Consider the following 18,180-nt stretch of genomic DNA (forward strand, 5'->3'; position numbering starts at 1 on the left):
GTGAAAGGTTGTTCATCATCGGGTTTGGTTTTGGGGATACATTTTTAGGTGTCTATAGAAGGACTTTTTTCTTCTTCTAAATACTAGTTTTTTTACCTTTTCCATGCACGGTTACATAATAATAAGACTCGTAAATCATAATATTAATTTCAATTAAAATAAATTTAGGCCCCGTTCTTTAATGTTGCTCTGCTCTGCTGAAATCTGCTCTACTCTACTTAAATCCGATCTGCCCTGTTGTGCTCTACTTAGCTCTACTTAAAAATAACACTCAATATTGAATTACTATAATAATAATAATAATAATAAATAATAATAATAATAATAATAATAATAATAATAATAATAATAATAATAATAATAATAATAATAATAATAATAATAATTAATAATAATAATAATAATATTTATCATTATTATTATTAGTATTAAAAAATTAATATTTAATAACACTAATAATAATAATAATAATATTAATAAATATTTAATAATAGAAATAATAAATAATTAATATTTATTAATTATAATATTAATAGTAATAGTAATTAATATTTAATATTTAATAAATATAATAATAATAATAATAATAATAATAATAATAATAATAATAATAATAATAATAATATAATCTGCTCCGCTCTGCTCTGCTGACTCCTTCTCTGCTCTGCTCTGCCCAGAAACTCAAAAGAACATGGCCTTTAATTTGTTGTTTTGAAATTTGAATTCATTGAATGCGTACCCATCTGCTCTACTGACTCCTTCTCTATTTTGCTCTGCCCAGAAGCTTAAAATAAAGAACAAGGCGTTAGTTGTTTTGAAATTTGAATTCATTGAATGTGTACCCTTAAAACTCTTTTGTTAGATATATTACTTAATATATTGTATCTTTTTATAATTATGTTATTTTGTAAGGGGGAAAAAAAGAAAAAAAATGGTGGAAAATTTTTTGTTGTTAATGCAAAATGTGTACTTTAGGGATAACTCTGATGATTACTATACTATTGTTTACAGATATTATTATATTATTATCTCAAAGTTCATAGTGACAAACCATTTATTTTTTTTAGGAAAAATTGACAAAAATAATCCCAACTTTGCCTCATTTGCCCAAAATAATTCCAAATTTAGATAATTGTTTAATAACCCCAACTTTGATATAAATTTGCTTTTATTAAACCCAAGTGACCCGTAACCTATTGAAAATGTATTGTTATTTTATCTTTTTAAATGTAATGTGTACATGTCACCATGTAATTTGGTCAAAATAAGTTGTAAGTTTAATTTTTTTCTACAAGATTATTAGTAATAATTAAAAAAAGATTATTAGTAATATTTTTTTAAAGTATTAGATTATTAGTAATAATTTACGGTTAACTAATTATTTCAACAATAATTAAAAGCTATAACTATTTTAAAAATAAATGTAAGAAAACCACCAGCAACCACCGTACCCTCCTTGCCCTCCACCCTCGCCGCGCCTGCCCCCACCGCAAAGACACCTAGATTGCCCAAAACCCACACAACCTTTTTGCCGATCACTATCATCCCGTCGCAACCCCCTTATTGCGACCTTAACCCTTTCCCTTCCCTCGCAACCCCTTTTTGCGGTTAATTACCCCAATTCACAACCCCATTTATAACCACAAAACTAGAACAATTCAAGAAAGAGGTGGGGTTTAGCTGAATGAGCATAGCAATTACGACGCGCAGGCCGGGTGAGGGGTCGGAGTTAGGGTGTAACGGTAAGGGTAAGGGTAAGGGTAAGGGTGGGTTCTTTTGTTAAAGAAGTGGATTCAAGGTAGGGGAGGGGTTGTCGGGATGGAGGGAAGAGAAGGGAGGTGATTTTACCGGCACATGGAGGGATTCCTGGTGTGGGATGGAGGGCGACTTGGGCTAAGCGGCGGGGAGGGTGGTTAGGATGTTGGGGTGGTGTTTGAGTTAAGTAAATAATTATTTTTTAATTTTCTTAAAAATTCTTTACTTTTTGTAAATTTTTTTTACCAATCGTACGTTGACTGGTTGGGACTATATATTGAAGGCAAGTTCATACCAAAGTCCAGATTATTTTTTTGCAAATGAGGCAAACTTAGGAATATTTTTGTCAATTTTTCCTTTTTTTTAACAACACCTTTTTGGTGCAGCACGCCACACCGTGTGGCATGCTGCCAATTCAGCAAAAATAACGGAGTCTAATGTGTATAACAGAGTCAGATACTCACCTACAATTTCAAAAAACCCACAATTTCAAGTAACCCACAATTTCAAGTAACTTCCAATTTCAAGTATGTAACCCCTAATTTCAAGTTCTCTATCCATGTTATAATTGACCGGCACATACTCTTAGGCAATTTAATTGACTAAAATAAAATAGGACATAAGTGGGGTAGTTTAGGTATTTAAAAATTGTAAAAGAAATATAGTGGAGTTAATAGTTTATTTAAAAGTAATGAATGTGACAGAAAAGAAATAATAAAAAAAAATAGTAATGGGTTTGGGTGGGACCATGAGAGGAGAAAGATATATAAATGTAATTTTTTGGAAAAAGAGAAATTGTAACAATTATTAAAAACACGGTCGCATTTGATAAGTACAACACTTATTAAAACATAGATGGAGTAATTCATATTATAAGTAATCCCTAAATTCAAGTAGTAACCCCTAATTTCGAGCAGTAACCCCTAATTTCAAGAAAACCATATTATAAGTATTACCTAATATCCAGAAAATAAGACAAAACCAAGTAACCCATATTATAAGTAAACCACCCCCCCATTTTTTTTTTAACAAAAATAACCCTTAATTATTTCAACATTTCAAGTGACCTATATTATAAATTTCACATAATTTCAAGTAACCAATACTATCAACAACCCTTCAACCCTTTACTGTCAAATTTGTTTTTCGCCGACGATCTAATTCTATTTGCAGAGGCATCCTTAGAGCAAGCCACGGTGGTTCGGGATTGTTTGAAGCGTTTTTGTGCAGCCTCTGGGCAAAAAGTCAGTCTCCAAAAATCAAGGGTCTACTATTCTCACAATGTGACAGAGCAGCAACAACTCGTGATTAATAATGCTTTGGGGATGGATTCAACTCAAGATTTGGGTCTCTATCTAGGAATGCCTACGCTCACAAGCAGGGTTACTCAAGAAACTTATGCGCATTTGTGTGAGAAAATTGACAGGAGACTTACGGGGTGGAAAACTAAATATCTCTCTCTTGCGGGAAGGATTACTTTGGCTAAATCCACTCTCACTACTATGGCCAATTACTCAAGGCAAACAGCGAAAATTCCTCGGATTATTTGTGACAATATTGATAAAAAAAACAAGACGTTTCATTTTGGGAGGAGATGAAGAGAAAGCAAGAATTCACCTCCTCTCTTGGGACACATTGCAGCTACCACGCAATAAAGGAGGAATAGGTATTCGTTCGGCTCGCCAAGCAAATTCAGCTTTCCTTACGAAATTGGGATGGAGGGTGCTTACGGAGCCAAAGTCTTTATGGTCAAGAGTTCTTCGTCACAAATACTGTAAAGGAAGATGTGACATTGACATGTTTGAACCTTCCACAAATATGTCAAACGTTTAGAGAGGAATTACAGAAAATGCTAAGTGGGTTTCTAAGGGATCGGCAGTGGCTATTGGTGATGGAAGAAGCACCCTTTTTTGGGACCACTGCTGGGCGACAGATGTGCCTTTGAGAGACCTTATCATTGATTCGATTCCTGAAGCTTTGGATGGGGAAATTGTTGAAGAACTTTGGGAACCAGGGGCTGGGTGGAGATTGGATTTGTTTGCACATTTACTCCCACCCCACACTTTGAAACTCGTTCCTGCTCATAAAGTGATGGAGAATACAGAGTTGGGTGATCTCCGCTACTGGAAAGGCTCAAAGACAAGAGGTTTTTCAATCAAATATGCTCTATCCATTATAAAAAATGATGAGCATATTATGACAGACCCGAAGTGGGAATTGGCTTAAACTACCCCAGTTCAGCAGCGAGTCCGAGTTTTTCTTTGGCTCATTCTTCATAATAGAGTCCTCTGTAATGCTAACAGACTTCAAAGACACCTAAATGATGATCCCAGATGCTCATGGTGTGCTCATAATACTGATGAAACTCTTCTCCATCTATTTCGTGACTGTCCTATAGCAAGAAACATTTGGAAAAGTGTTGGAGGAACTGCTTGCTACCCATCCTTCTATCAAGGAGATTTGCAAGGCTGGATAACACGTAACCTTGAAGCAAATGGACTTATTTTTTCTGAAAAATGGCCCATTTGTTTTGCCTTGACTATTTGGTGGATGTGGAAGTGGCGTAACTGTGCTTTATTTGGAAGAAATGCTGAAATTCCAATTGATACAGGACTTTTTCTGAAGGCAAAAATAGAAGAAACTTGGAGGGTCTTTATGGATGATGATGAGATGACAAGCTCAAAGAAAAGAGAAGTGTTTATAAGCTGGACTGCCCCTCCCTTTGATAGGGCTGCGTTAAACACTGATGGTGCAGCCCGTGGCTCTCCTGGACCAGCTGGAGGTGGAGGGGTTTTGAGAGATTGCAGAGGTCACTTTATCAGAGGTTTTGATGCGAATTTTGGGCACTGCAATGCTTACAAGGCAGAGGTCTTAGCTCTTGAATTGGGACTTCGTATGGCTCAACAACAAGGCATCACCAAGCTGATCATCCAGATGGACAACAAGGCATGTGTCGAGGCTCTTCAAAATGACCAACTTCTAGGTGGAGAGTGTGTCCACCTGCTGAGTGTTTGCCGCAACATCATCAGCTCCTTTGGTAATAAAATTCGTGTTTTTCATTGTTATAGAGAAGGTAATAAAGTAGCGGATAGGTTGGCTAATGTAGGTATAGTCCGAATTGAGGGTATAACATATTTTGATGTCCCCCCGATTGAGATACGTGACACCCTTAGGGAGGATGTTATGGGAGTTACTACTCCTCGATTTATTGCTTAATTCTAGTGTGTACTAAGGGCTTAGCCCTCCTTTGCATCAAAAAAACAACCCTTCAATAATTAAATTAAACCATATTATAATAAGTAACCTCTTTTCTTCATCTTCTACTTCAATAGATCTCAATGGCGTCGAAGATGATGACGACGAACAACCCCAACTCCATCAAATAAATCTACCCGAAAGCCCTACAACCCCGTTTTTATGCTTTTGTGACGCTAGGCGGAGCTAGGGTGGTTCTCAAGGATGAGGGATAGAGCAATAAGGGTTGGTTTCGGCTATTTTGGTGTGGGCAGGAGGTGCCGGCGATATGCATGGGTTAAGCTGTCATTGTAGCTGGGAAAGGTGGTGTCGGTGGTGGAGTTGGCTGGGTTCTGTTTTGGGGTTGTTTTTTCTTTTTATTATTTTTTTAATAAATTTTTAAATCAACAGGCAGTTGGCACATGTCAGTTATCGCCTCACTAATGAATTCCATAAAAAAAATCCGTTATAAGGTGGGGAAATTAAGTTTTTGATTTTATTGGGTATTATATTAGAAGGTTTTTATTTTATTTTGGTGTTATAATCAAATTTTAGGTTTTTTTGTGGTGTTAATTTTTAAAAAATCCATAATTTAATTATAATTTTATAATGCTACCAGTACCATACAAATGACAAGAAGTTCAACTGTATCTTTCTTTGACATAATAATTAAACCGTTAAATTCTAGCCTTCTATTAAGCTTAATTTTCCTATATCTATTAAATTTATTTCAAATATTCCGTTATATGTATAAACTGTACAATGTTATTAAAAAATAATAATAAATAATAAAAAAATATAAAAAATTGTACAATGTAAGGTATGTAAATGATGTGTGTGTTTTATTAAAAAAAATAAAATAAAAATAAAAATATGATGTGTGTGTTTTGATAATTGAATTTACAATTGCTTTTGTATTGTGTAGCAACCAAGCCACTTCATTCTATGGCGTATATGCCCAACAACTCTACATTATCATTCATTCATGCTCAACTCTACAAATTGAATCATTTAAATAACCTAATTAAATTAAACAAATACTTAAATTTTCAACTAATTATCAATGCCAATATTGCCAACTAAAATTAAATCTTGAAGGGTTGTACTCAATATTTGATATCGAATCTCATCTTACATCATTACCCAATTTTATGAGTCTCTCTAGGTCAACACTAATTTTTACTTATTATAGTTGTTGGCCAGTTATACTCAAAGAAATACATGTGTTTTTTTTTGTTTTTTTTTTTTGGCTAGAAACAGAAACATAGATTAATAAATCAACCCAGAAATACATTGATTACGCACTTATGATATAAAATCCGATTTGCTAATAATACTTACCTTCTTGTGCTGTTGAAATGATTGACGCATCTAAATAAAAAGATTGTCTTAGCTAGGCTGGCAAATGAAATAATACAATACCAAAATTGATTAAAGTTGTCTATATTATTAATACTTGAATTATAATTACTTAATTGCGTGAAAGAAAATAAATCAATGATAAGGATTTCACAACCTACTGATCTCTCTTACACGTGAATTCTCATGTATGCAAAATTATATGCTAGTCAATTATATTGTTTGTCAATTAGCAAAGTAAATTTTAACCGTTTAATCACCCAATATTGACCAATCTAAACAAGAACAGAACTGATGATTAATAACCGGTTACTCTGTGTTTAAAACCGAAAACCGAGGTAAAAAACTATATAGTTAATTAAACTGAATACATATCAAACCGCAACCCGTTTAAACCAAATTATTTACAAAGGGATCCACTTACAAACCGCAAATCGAGTTTTCAAAACACATCATTTAAAATTTAATGTTCAAAGGAATTTAAATAAAATTTAATTATGCGCACATGGATTCGCTTCCAAACTAACTCGTTTCAAACAAACACGATTATGGCCTAACCATTTACTATTCGAGTTGTTTTCGACCCAAAGGGATTTGAATCTGAATCCACATTAACCTTGGTAAATTAAACCCATTCCTAAACCGATCCATTTCAAACCAACCCAATTAAAACATGAACCATTTATTATCCTAACCGTTTATGATCTTAACTGATAAGAACCCAAATAATGCGCTACAACCTGCTTCCAAACCGAACTGTTTCAAACCAACCCGATTATAACTTGAACCGGTAATTATTTGAATCATTTACGACCCAAACCGAATGAAATTCATATAAAAATAAGCTGAAACTGAACCGGACCTAACTGAATCGACCCATCAACCAAATAATAAACCTGTCTCGAATCGACCTATTTCAAACCGAACTATCTTGACACTGGTAAATTGCTAATTGTTCGGCATACAAGTTACAACACAATTACACTTACATCAGTAGATAATCAGGGACAAGCAATCTATATATACACCTGCGACTACTATTTAGGGGATGGTTATATTGTGGTCCATCCAAATTTTTACTTTTAATTAGTTGACATGATTTTTAATTAGTTATACACCAGCGAATATACTTTGAATTAGTTGGTAGAGATTTTTACTTTTTTTTTTTTTAAGTACTTTTTCTTAGCTTTCGTTCTCATAAGTTACTAGTTTAAATCCCGTGCAACGCACGGTTTTACTTAATTAAATTATGAATCAGTGAATTATAATGTTAATACAATAATAAATTTTTTTTTCTAAAAAAAATATATATATATATTTAATTGAAACAAATACTTGAATTTCATTTCAAAAAAAAAAAAAACAAAAAATCTTGAATTAATATTATCTTGTTATCAAAAGTTATTGATTATTATTAAACATTAAAAAAAACAAAAACTTGATGATTATATCGTTTTATATGAGAATGCAATTTATAATTATAACCCGTGATAACCCGTGCAATGTAATTATATATCCACATGTCCCTATTTTGTTGGCATGTTTTGACCGGCACAATATTTTATAGCATACTATAACTGGCACCATGTTTTATAAATTTAATTGACTAATTTTTATGAAAATTAATAATCATGATTTTTAAATTTTGTTTTATATTTATGTTTATAGTTATTGAATTGTAATGTTATTACTCGTATTATATATATAATAAAAAAATCAATAAATATATAATAATAGCTAAAGTATCAAATCCTAGTTAGAGCAAAAAAACTTTCAAAGAAAAAATACGTTGTAGAATGATACGAATTACGAGAGTAGTACATTTTATTATTCTAATATATTACCTTTTTTTTCTAATATATTACCTTATTATGTGTTTGTTTATTATAAAAAATACCTATTATAAAAAATACGAAAGATATGCATATAGAATATATACTTTGAATTAGTTGGTAGAGATTTGAACATTTTTTTTAAGTACTTTTTCTTAGCTTTCATTCTTATAAGTTACTAGTTTAAATTCCGTGCAACGAACGATTTTTACTTAATTAAATTATGAATCAGTGAATTATAATGTTAATACAACAATAAATTTTTTTTTTCTAAAAAAATATATATATATTTAATTGAAACAAATACTTGAATTTCATTTCAAAAAAAAAAAAAAAAAAAAAAACATAACAAAAAATCTTGAATTAATATTATCTTGTTATCAAAAGTTATTGATTATTAAACATTTAAAAAAAACAAAAACTTGATGATTATATTGTTTTATATGAGAATGCAATTCATAATTATAACCCATGATAACCCGTGCAATGTAATTATATATCCATCTGTCCCTATTTTGTTGGCATTTTTTGACCGGCACAATATTTTATAGCATACTATAACTGGCACAATGTTTTACAAATTTAATTGACTAATTTTTATGAAAATTAATAATCATGATTTTTAAATTTTGTTTTATATTTATGTTTATAGTTATTGAATTGTAATGTTATTACTCGTATTATATATATAATAAAAAAATCAATAAATATATAATAATAGCTAAAGTATCAAATCCTGGTTAGAGCAAAAAAACTTTCAAAGAAAAAATACGTTGTGGAATGATACGAATTACGGGAGTAGTACATTTTATTATTCTAATATATTACCTTATTATGTGTTTGTTTATTATAAAAAATACCTATTATAAAAAATACGAAAGATATGCATATAGAATATATTTTGTATATAGTTGCCAAATTGAAAGTTAAATATCATAGGATATATAAAATAATATTAATGAAAATTTTGTACAAAAAAGAAAAAAAATAGAAAGAAAAAAGGGGCGGGAAAATTTTTAATTGGAACATGACAAGTGTCATGTCAAATTCGCTTTTAGTATTATGTAATTGATTGATTATGATTTTCATTCTCTGCTTGGTGCTTACTATTTAAGGGATGATTATATGGTAGTCAACTTAAAATTCAATTGGTGATACTATATAATATTTACTCCCTCTATCCATAATTTAGTGCCGGTTTTCTGTTACGCGTTCTAAAATGTTATGTCTGTTTCTAAAAATAGCATATAATAATTTTTATTCTTTTCATACAATATTCTCTACTTTTTATTATTTTCATACAATATTATCTACTTTGATCTTTTCAATAGAATATTCCCCTACTTCCACCATTCTCATTAATTACCGTATTTTTTGAGAAATAAGCACGTAATTATGGGACGGAGGGAGTAATATGTATATACACAGAGTATAACAAAAATTGATACACTTAAAATTTATAGAAGATTTTAATAAGATTTTACATGACTATATTTTTTCTAATCAGTTAATCAAAAAAATATCTTAAAGTATAGTTTGCAAATTGAGAATATTGTAAATTAGTCTTGTAATTTCTACAATATAATTATAATTTTTTAAAATTTTAATCTAACATAAAATTATTATTTTTCGAGAAACTATATAATAAGGATAAAAATTACGTAAATAAAACAAAAAATTTGATAAATCAAAATAATCATGATAATACTATTTTTGTATCAAAAATAAAGTAATATAATTAATTACTAGGAAAAAAAATATATGAAGTATGAACTATATAATCACTAAAACATTACGCTAGTTATATTTCAAACGACTATTGTAAAATTTTTATAAAAACAAGGGTAAAGGGATATATTGAGAGTTGAGACTAGTCTATTGAGATCCAATTTACTCTATAAAAAATATATTTAGTAAAAATGATATGATTAGTAAAAAAAGTTGAGTTTAGTAAAAATACTTTCTATTCAACAAAAATCAGTAAGTTGAATGAAAAAATATAACAAAGAATCGGTAAAAATTATTTTATTAGCTTAGTAAAAATAGTTTTAATTTAGCAAAAATTATTTAAATTTAGTAAAAAAAAATTTGAGTTTAGCAAAGGTAAAGTGAATGGGACCTAAATCTTCACATAACTTTTTAAATTTTTTTTATTTATCTACATATAAATCCTAGTATGTGGTATAAGAACGTTTTTGAAAAGTTTCCTGGGAAATATTTCAACAAATATATTGTTCCGGCCTCCATTTATAATTGAAATTGATTTACAAACAAAATATAACAATCATAGAAAGTGAATAAATGGCAGACAACGTAAACTCTTGTATTGAAGAAGTCAAGGAAAAACCCGTCCTTATTATCCACCGTTTACCCTCCTTCACACGCTTCTTCCACCACCGCCTCGCCACCCATTTCACTCTCCTTGATCCCGTTGCCACTGCGGGCACTGACTCCTCTGCTGTCCAATCTTACTTAAAATCCGACAGTAGTGGTGCACGTGCTCTGGTCTGTGTATGGGCCTCTCCACTAAGAAAAGACACCTTAGATTGCCTTCCCTCTTTGGAGCTTGTGGTGGTTGCTTGCGCAGGCTACAACCATATCGATCTTTCGGAATGCCGCCGTCGAGGGATCCGTGTTGCTAACGTTGGCAACGTATTCTCCGACGATGTCGCAGATTATACAGTTGGAATACTCCTTGATGTGGTCCGTAAATTTTCCGCTGCGGATCGATTTGTTCGGGTCGGGTCTTGGCCTCAACCAGGGGAATTCCCTCTTGGCTCTAGTGTGAGTGGTCTTCCCTTTTCTTAGCTTTCATTCTTATGATTTTCATGATCTGATGCTTACTATTTTTAGTAATTTGTTTAACTTTTATTACTTCTAATTTTAGAAGAATAACATCTAATGATGGCACTATTTGACAACGAGAGGTTGACTATTATTTATCTATTTTTTTTAACTAGCTGATTGAATTGATTGGTTTAACTATTTTAATTAATAGTTTGTATTAAAATGTATGGTAAATACAGAGCATAAAAAGACTACTTAATACTAATGTTATATGGATTATGCATTCATTATTTTCTAGCTTGAGTATTTTTTATTTTCACAAATTAGCTTGAACAAATTTGGTAAAAGATACTCCGTAGACAGTAGCAAAGTAGAGCAACTTAGAAAGAAAAAAAAAAAAAAAAAAAAAAAGAATTATGTCCCCTCAAGTACCTCATTGTTTTTCAAAATTAGCTTTTAGTTTTAGACAGTTAGACTACTCAAAACTCTTAATCATCATTAAACAAAACGCTCACATACGAGGATTGATTAAGTCGGAAGACTTTTCAATAGCTACAGAGAAATTGTGACCATTGTACTTATTTTCAATCTTAACTTTTTATTTTTAAATACCAATCTTGTCCATGGATCTAATTGAATTGACTTTAAACTTTTATAATAATGTAAAATATTCACAATTACAAAATCGCCATTGTTTTGAAGTTTTAACCTTCAAATTATGAAGAAAGTATCTTGAATCTAGATTGTTGTTTCATTAAAAATAACCTTAGAAGTAACTAAGGTCTACAATTTTTCTATCAAAATTAATATTACAACAAGGATGAAATTACACATCTCAAAGCACATTTTATATATTAAATATCTACAATTGTATAAGAGTAAGACTCTGTACACTTCACCTTAAAAAAATAATATTAGTAAAAATAATTTTAGTTTAGTAAAAATAAGTTCAGTTCAGTAAAAATAGTTTCAGTTCAGTAAAAATCAGTAACTGTAAAAAAGAATATAACCGAAAATCAGTAAATATAATTTTAGTTCAGCAAAAATAATTTTAGTTCAGTAAAATTAATTTCAATTCGGTAAAAATAATTTAAGTTTAGCAAAACTAATTTCAGTTCAGTAAAAATAATTTCACTTCATCAAAGATAAGGTTAAGTGAACGGGGCTTAAAATTATAAAAATTTGATATTGAGAAAATATTTTAATAGACAAGACCTAACAAGATCCTACATAATCCCACATGATTCTTTACCAACAAATCAATTATATGGCAAAGCTGATAGATTTTTTTTTTAAATTTTTTAAAATTTTGTTTATATTAACCCTAACTCACAATAATTACCTAAAAGGAACGAACCACTACACCAACGATCAACAACTACACCAACAGCTCCACCAATCCACCATAGGGAGACTAGCAAATTTACGCTACCCATGGGGATTTTTGAAACCAACAATGAAAATTTAAACCAAAACAAGGAGAAATGTATGGGTCGAAAATAGTTTAATTTTGTAGAAATTAGTCTATTTCCAGCCTAATGGCTAAATAAATTAAACCCTGGCCTAGAGGAGAAGAAGGGAGAGAGAGAGAGCACGACTAGGGTTTTAAAAGATTAGTAACTTAACATGACAACTTTTATGTTTGGCCAAACAATTTTTCTAAATCCCTAAGAAGTTAAACTCTATAAGTTACTAGTGTTGTGCCCGTGCGATGCCCGGGTTGTTTATTGAATTTAAAGATAAGTTTTTTAATCTATATGTCAAATTTTAAAATATACCATTGATACAAAATTAGTTTATTGATGTGCTTTTGTGACGATTTACTATCTAGTAGGCATGTAATGACTAATAATAATGTTGGTGGGAATGTTCGATTTAATACATTAAAAAAAACAAATAATAAATTAAATAAGATAAATGTTCAAAGCCCGTTAGGTTGACCAGAACCAAAATCTTTGGGCAAGGGTTGAATATTTCTTGACTCGTAACCTAAAATGAACTCAATCCGAGATGATTCATGACCCGATCCTAATTGACATGTTTATGTAGTAATAAAATCCTATTGGCTGTGAAGTATATTATTTTAACCGATTATTATATATTATAAATAGATGTTTTACGCTTTTTACTAATTATTTCACTCCAAAAAAATATTATGATATGAAAAATAAATTTATATGATAATTTTTGAGAATTATAATCTAATAATTTTTTTGAATAAAATTATAATTCAATTTGTATCGATCTCTGAAATATTGGTATTTTATCGAAAATAAAATTAATATTGGTATTTTATCGAAAATAAAATTCTAAACTTAAAATTTTATCCAAAAAGAATTCTTAATTAATTTGTTTTTATCTTACAAAGTTTATTTAAATCTATCTAACGTGTTGCGACACTTGACAAAAAGTTAGAACGTCAAGTGTCACAACGTCGTGACCTGGCTAAAAAATTTAGCTTTATATATTAGTTATATGATTAGATGTATGTACGCTTTTACAACTACTCTATACAAATTACTCGTTATCTTACAAATTTTAGAAGATTATTACCTTTTTTTTTTTTGTTTTTTTTTTTTCCTAATTGTACTATAAATTATCGTTTATGAATATTGCTCTGCATCTAGTTTTATACTTCGTAGTTCGTACTAGAATTAAGTATGTTAATGTCAATGGCAGATGCGTGGAAAGCGAATAGGCATAGTCGGCCTTGGAAGCATAGGTACATTGGTTGCTAATCGACTTATATCATTTGGTTGTACCATTGCATACAACTGTAGGGAGAAGAAATCCTCTGTTTCGTTTCCCTACTATGCCAATGTCTATGACTTGGCCCTCGACAGTGACATTCTCATCCTTTGTTGATAGTTAACCGAGCAAACTCACCATATAATCGACAAGAAGGTATTGACTGCTTTAGGAAAGGATGGATATGTCATTAATGTTGGCCGAGGTGCTCTAATTAACGAAAAAGAATTGGTGCAATCTTTGGTGGAAGGCGAAATTGGAGGGGCTGGTCTTGATGTATTCGAGTATGAGCCTAATATTTCGAAAGAGTTATTTGGTTTAGAGAATGTAGTCTTATCTCCTCATCGAGCTGCCTTTACTCCACAATCCTTTAAGGCTGTCGAAGACATTGTTATGGCAAATCTGAAACCTTCTATTCGAACAAGCCCTTGATCACTCCCGTAAGATTGGAGTAGAGTATATTAACAAAATTTTTCGTCTAAGTAGCATCAATTTGTTTTTCTTTTTGGTGATTAATTAGAGGGCTACAAATGCGGGCGATAAGAATCAATTTCACAATCCTCTCAAAACCGAGAGAGAAGCTCTAATCATTTGAGCCATCCATCAGTCTCAAAATAGCATCAATTTGGGCCAACTCAATGATAGAGCTTTTTTGTTTTTGTTTTTTTTTTTTTTTATAATTTATTTAAGCTTAAGATCGACATTGTATTGATATATTAATATCGATAGACGTCCATTTGAATTGTTTCTGATATTTAAAAAAATAAAAATAAAAAATATCTTGAACTATAATTTAAATATGGATAGTTGCGATGGATCTCCCTAAACCCATTTACTACGTTTTCCTACCATTTAAAAAGTATGAGAATGCTCTTATGAATAGCTTGAAAACTATTATATCCCTTAACTTAAATAGTTGTTTACCAATTTACCCCTAATTAAAATTTGATTCATATAACCTTTTCCCTTCCCATTATATTCCTTTGTATACCTCTATTGATTCATCTTCTCTCAATCACGTTTCAAAGATACTAGTACCTAGACCTGGTTATTGGGCGGGTCAGGTCAAAGAGGGTCACATTTTATAGGGTAAATATTGGGTCGGGCCAATGCGGGTCGCGGGTCAATAGTGGGTCGATAATGGGCGAGCCTACAAAATATCAATTAAAAAAATATTGGACAAAGCCGTTATTAAGTACATATGAATATAAATTTATCTATGTAATTATTTTTAAATTATCTATTTTCTTTACCAATTAAATTGGAAAAACATTTTGGCCCTATATTGACCCTGTTCAATAAAGGCCATGTCCATTAAAAGCCCTTTAAGCTTGGCCATGACCCTATTATCATTGGGCAACCCTACCCAATAACCACCTCTACTAGTACCTAACTAGATTAGTATGTGGAATGGTAATAGTTAATTTTCTTCCAATATTACTTTGTACTAATAAATACTTCGTTTGAATTATTTAGATGTTACAGAATATATGTAGTTTTGTTGTAGCTTAGTCAGAGTATTTTCCTACCGTGCAATGGTTTCTTCCAATATTAATTTATATTAATAAATAATATTTATATTTTTGAATTATTTAGATGTTATATAATATAATACTTGTAGTTTTGTAGTAGCTTAGTTAGAGTATTTTTCATAGCTTTTAAAAATTAGAGAATTTTTTCAAGATTATTACGGAGTTTATACTTAAAGTAATGTGTAAACCTTAATCATGAACAAAAATCCATTTTTCCAAATTATTACAACAAAATACCATATAATGATATACATAGTCATACAGGATTAGTGACAGACAGACAGTTACAATTAATCTTCTCGAAGGGCTAGTTATGTCTCACACTTCGCATGCGTTAGACCCCCTAGTGTTATTGAATATCTCAAACTAATAGTTTGGATTCACCTTGTTCAACGTATGGCTGTGAGAGGGTCTAACAGAATCCAATACTTAATTCATCATCAATCGCCTCTCAAAATGTGCTACCTATTTCACTAATTTATACTCCATGTTAGATGATGTTTTCTTTGTTTGTAAAGACCTCGAATGTGTGTTGTGGTCTCATGTTTGGAGGAAAGCCATCTCTCATTACCTGGTCAAGTTAATGCCTTCTAAAAATGAACAAGTTTGGGTGGAAAGAATTTTTCTTGTATATAGTAATTAATTATCTTTGTACATGTATGATGTATCATTACCCAAAATTTAAAGGAAAAATGGAAACTAAAAATCCAACCTTTGCGCGGGCAGACAATAAAAACCCAACTTTCCATTAATCTAAAAAAAAATCCAACCTTTATACCCCACCTTCTTTGACAAGTCAATTTGACCTTTAACCTGTAAAACCGGTTAAAAAGTTTTTTTTTTTTTTTTATTTCCTTCTCACTCCTCTTCTTTGTCTCTCCTGTTTACACCACCACCACTTACCCCACCCTACCCAAACCCAAAACCGAAACGCTCTTCCTCCTCCTCCACCTCTCTACACCACCACCACCTCTGCCACCACTTACCCCACCCTACCCAAAACCAGAACCGAAACCCTCTTCCTCTAACGTCCCAACCCAAGACCCCAACCACTCCTGAAAATGTCAACCTTAACACTCCAAAATCGTGGGCTTTCTCTAATGGGAAGTTAATCCTTATTTCGCACTATCATCAACCATTCATCATTACCATCGCTATTTCGCATCATCTGGTATTAAATTGGAGCATCAATTGAAGTCCTTGCTGCGATTGGTGGCCGAAATTGTTATAATTGATGGTCAGATTGTGGTTGTCAATGGCGAATTGGAGCAATCGCGGTTGGTAGCCAAGTGGGGGAGAATTAAATTTTGTTGGGTTGCAGCTTGATTGATTTCGTTGTGGTGCTATGTTGTTGGTGCGATAATGGAGTGTGGAATGGTGGTTTTAGCTTGTGTGGGTGCGTGGCTGGTGCTATGTTGTTGGTGCGATATTGGAGTATGGGACTGTTGATAAATGTGCAAAGCGTAGGGGTTGATGGTGGTTGTTGGTAGCGCTGTCGGTCAGTATTTCAGGGGAGGGAGGGATGGGCTGGTGACAGGGGAAGGTGGTGGTGGGCTGGTGGAAGGGGAAGGATTCTGAATTTTTATTTTATTTTTCTTTTAATTTTTTTTAATAATTAAAAAAAACAATTGATCTATTAGTAGCTGACACGTGGCATATAACTTACAAAAATCGGTCATCAACAGGTTATGGACCTGTCAAAGAAGGTGGGGTATAAAGGTTGGATTTTTTTGAGATTAATGAAAGGTTAGATTTTTATTGTCAGACCGCGCAAAGGTTGGATTTTTAGTTTCCATTTTTCCAAATTTAAAAAGAAAGTGAGTGGAAATATGGATGTTCTTTAATTCCACGTGATATAAGATATTAGAGTAACAATTTGCATTTAATACATATCAATTATTGAACTCAATAATTCAAGGCTCTTATATGAAATACTAGTTCTAAATCAGTTCAAATATGTTCTTTTCCATTCAATTCATAATAAATTGAAATCAATTAAAACTTCCTTTTCCTTATAACCAAAAATGGAATTTCCCATTGTCAAGCGCATCAATGAATGCTTCATCAAACCAAAGTTAGAACAATATTCCAATGAACCATATTTCTTAACTTTATGGGATTTAAGATTGCTTTCTATTCATTCCAATCAAAAAGGTCTTTTATTCACTAAACCTTCACCAAAAGATAATGAGTCTTTCTCATTTGATAACCTTTTAGAGAGTCTTAAGGACTCTCTTGCTCTCACCCTTGTCCATTTCTATCCCTTAGCCGGTCAGCTCACCACACGAATCGACGAAGACCAACAAAAATGTGTGGTCTTCGTCGATTGTAACAAGGGTCCTGGAGCTCAATTCCTCCATGCTACCCTCGATATGACCGTGTCCGATATACTCTCACCTACCTACATCCCTAAGGTTGTACACTCGTTATTCGATAATGATAAGTGTACCGAGGTTAACTTAGATGGGCGGTCTAGGCCATTGTTATCGATCCAAGTTACCGAGTTGGTAGATGGTGTATTCATAGGCTGCTCCATGAATCATGCAATTGTTGATGGAACCTCATTTTGGCATTTTTGGAAGGTATGGTCCGAGATACACAACGCGAATTCAAGGCCGATTTCTATCTCACGCCCACCGTTACTAATAGGCAAAGATTCACCCATTTTGCTATCTTTAAACAATAACGAACTCGAGGAGTTTGTTGTTCGATACGAACCTCCACCCGAGTTGATGGAGAGGATGTTTCATTTTACGTCACAGTCAATGAAGAGGCTAAAAGCGAAAGCCAACAAAGATAGTGTTAACAACGGTAGTGGTGTTATAATCTCTTCTTTACAAGCACTTGTCGCGCTTGTTTGGCGTGCAATAGTTCGAGCTTATGAACTAGTGTTATACTACAAAGCAATAAAACATAAATTACTTATCTCTTGA

General features: G+C 31.8%; 1 protein-coding gene and 1 pseudogene across 1 annotated transcript; both read left to right on the forward strand.

Moving 5' to 3' along the window:
- Nucleotides 1–10,383: 10,383 nt before the first annotated feature.
- On the forward strand, nt 10,384–15,089 carry LOC110701837 (annotated as a pseudogene).
- A 2,182-nt stretch (nt 15,090–17,271) lies between these two features.
- Nucleotides 17,272–18,180, forward strand: LOC110701781 (uncharacterized acetyltransferase At3g50280-like). The gene has a single exon (XM_021879410.1). It carries the CDS (start codon nt 17,272–17,274, stop codon nt 18,178–18,180), a length of 909 nt encoding a protein of 302 aa, XP_021735102.1.

This window comes from Chenopodium quinoa, unplaced genomic scaffold (genome assembly GCF_001683475.1).
Source record: "Chenopodium quinoa cultivar QQ74 unplaced genomic scaffold, ASM168347v1, whole genome shotgun sequence".
Lineage (NCBI taxonomy): Eukaryota > Viridiplantae > Streptophyta > Magnoliopsida > Caryophyllales > Amaranthaceae > Chenopodium > Chenopodium quinoa.

Bases quoted from the DNA above. Each gene is read 5' to 3' on its own strand.
- LOC110701781 (XM_021879410.1), top strand. From the start codon at position 17,272: ATGGAATTTCCCATTGTCAAGCGCATCAATGAATGCTTCATCAAACCA.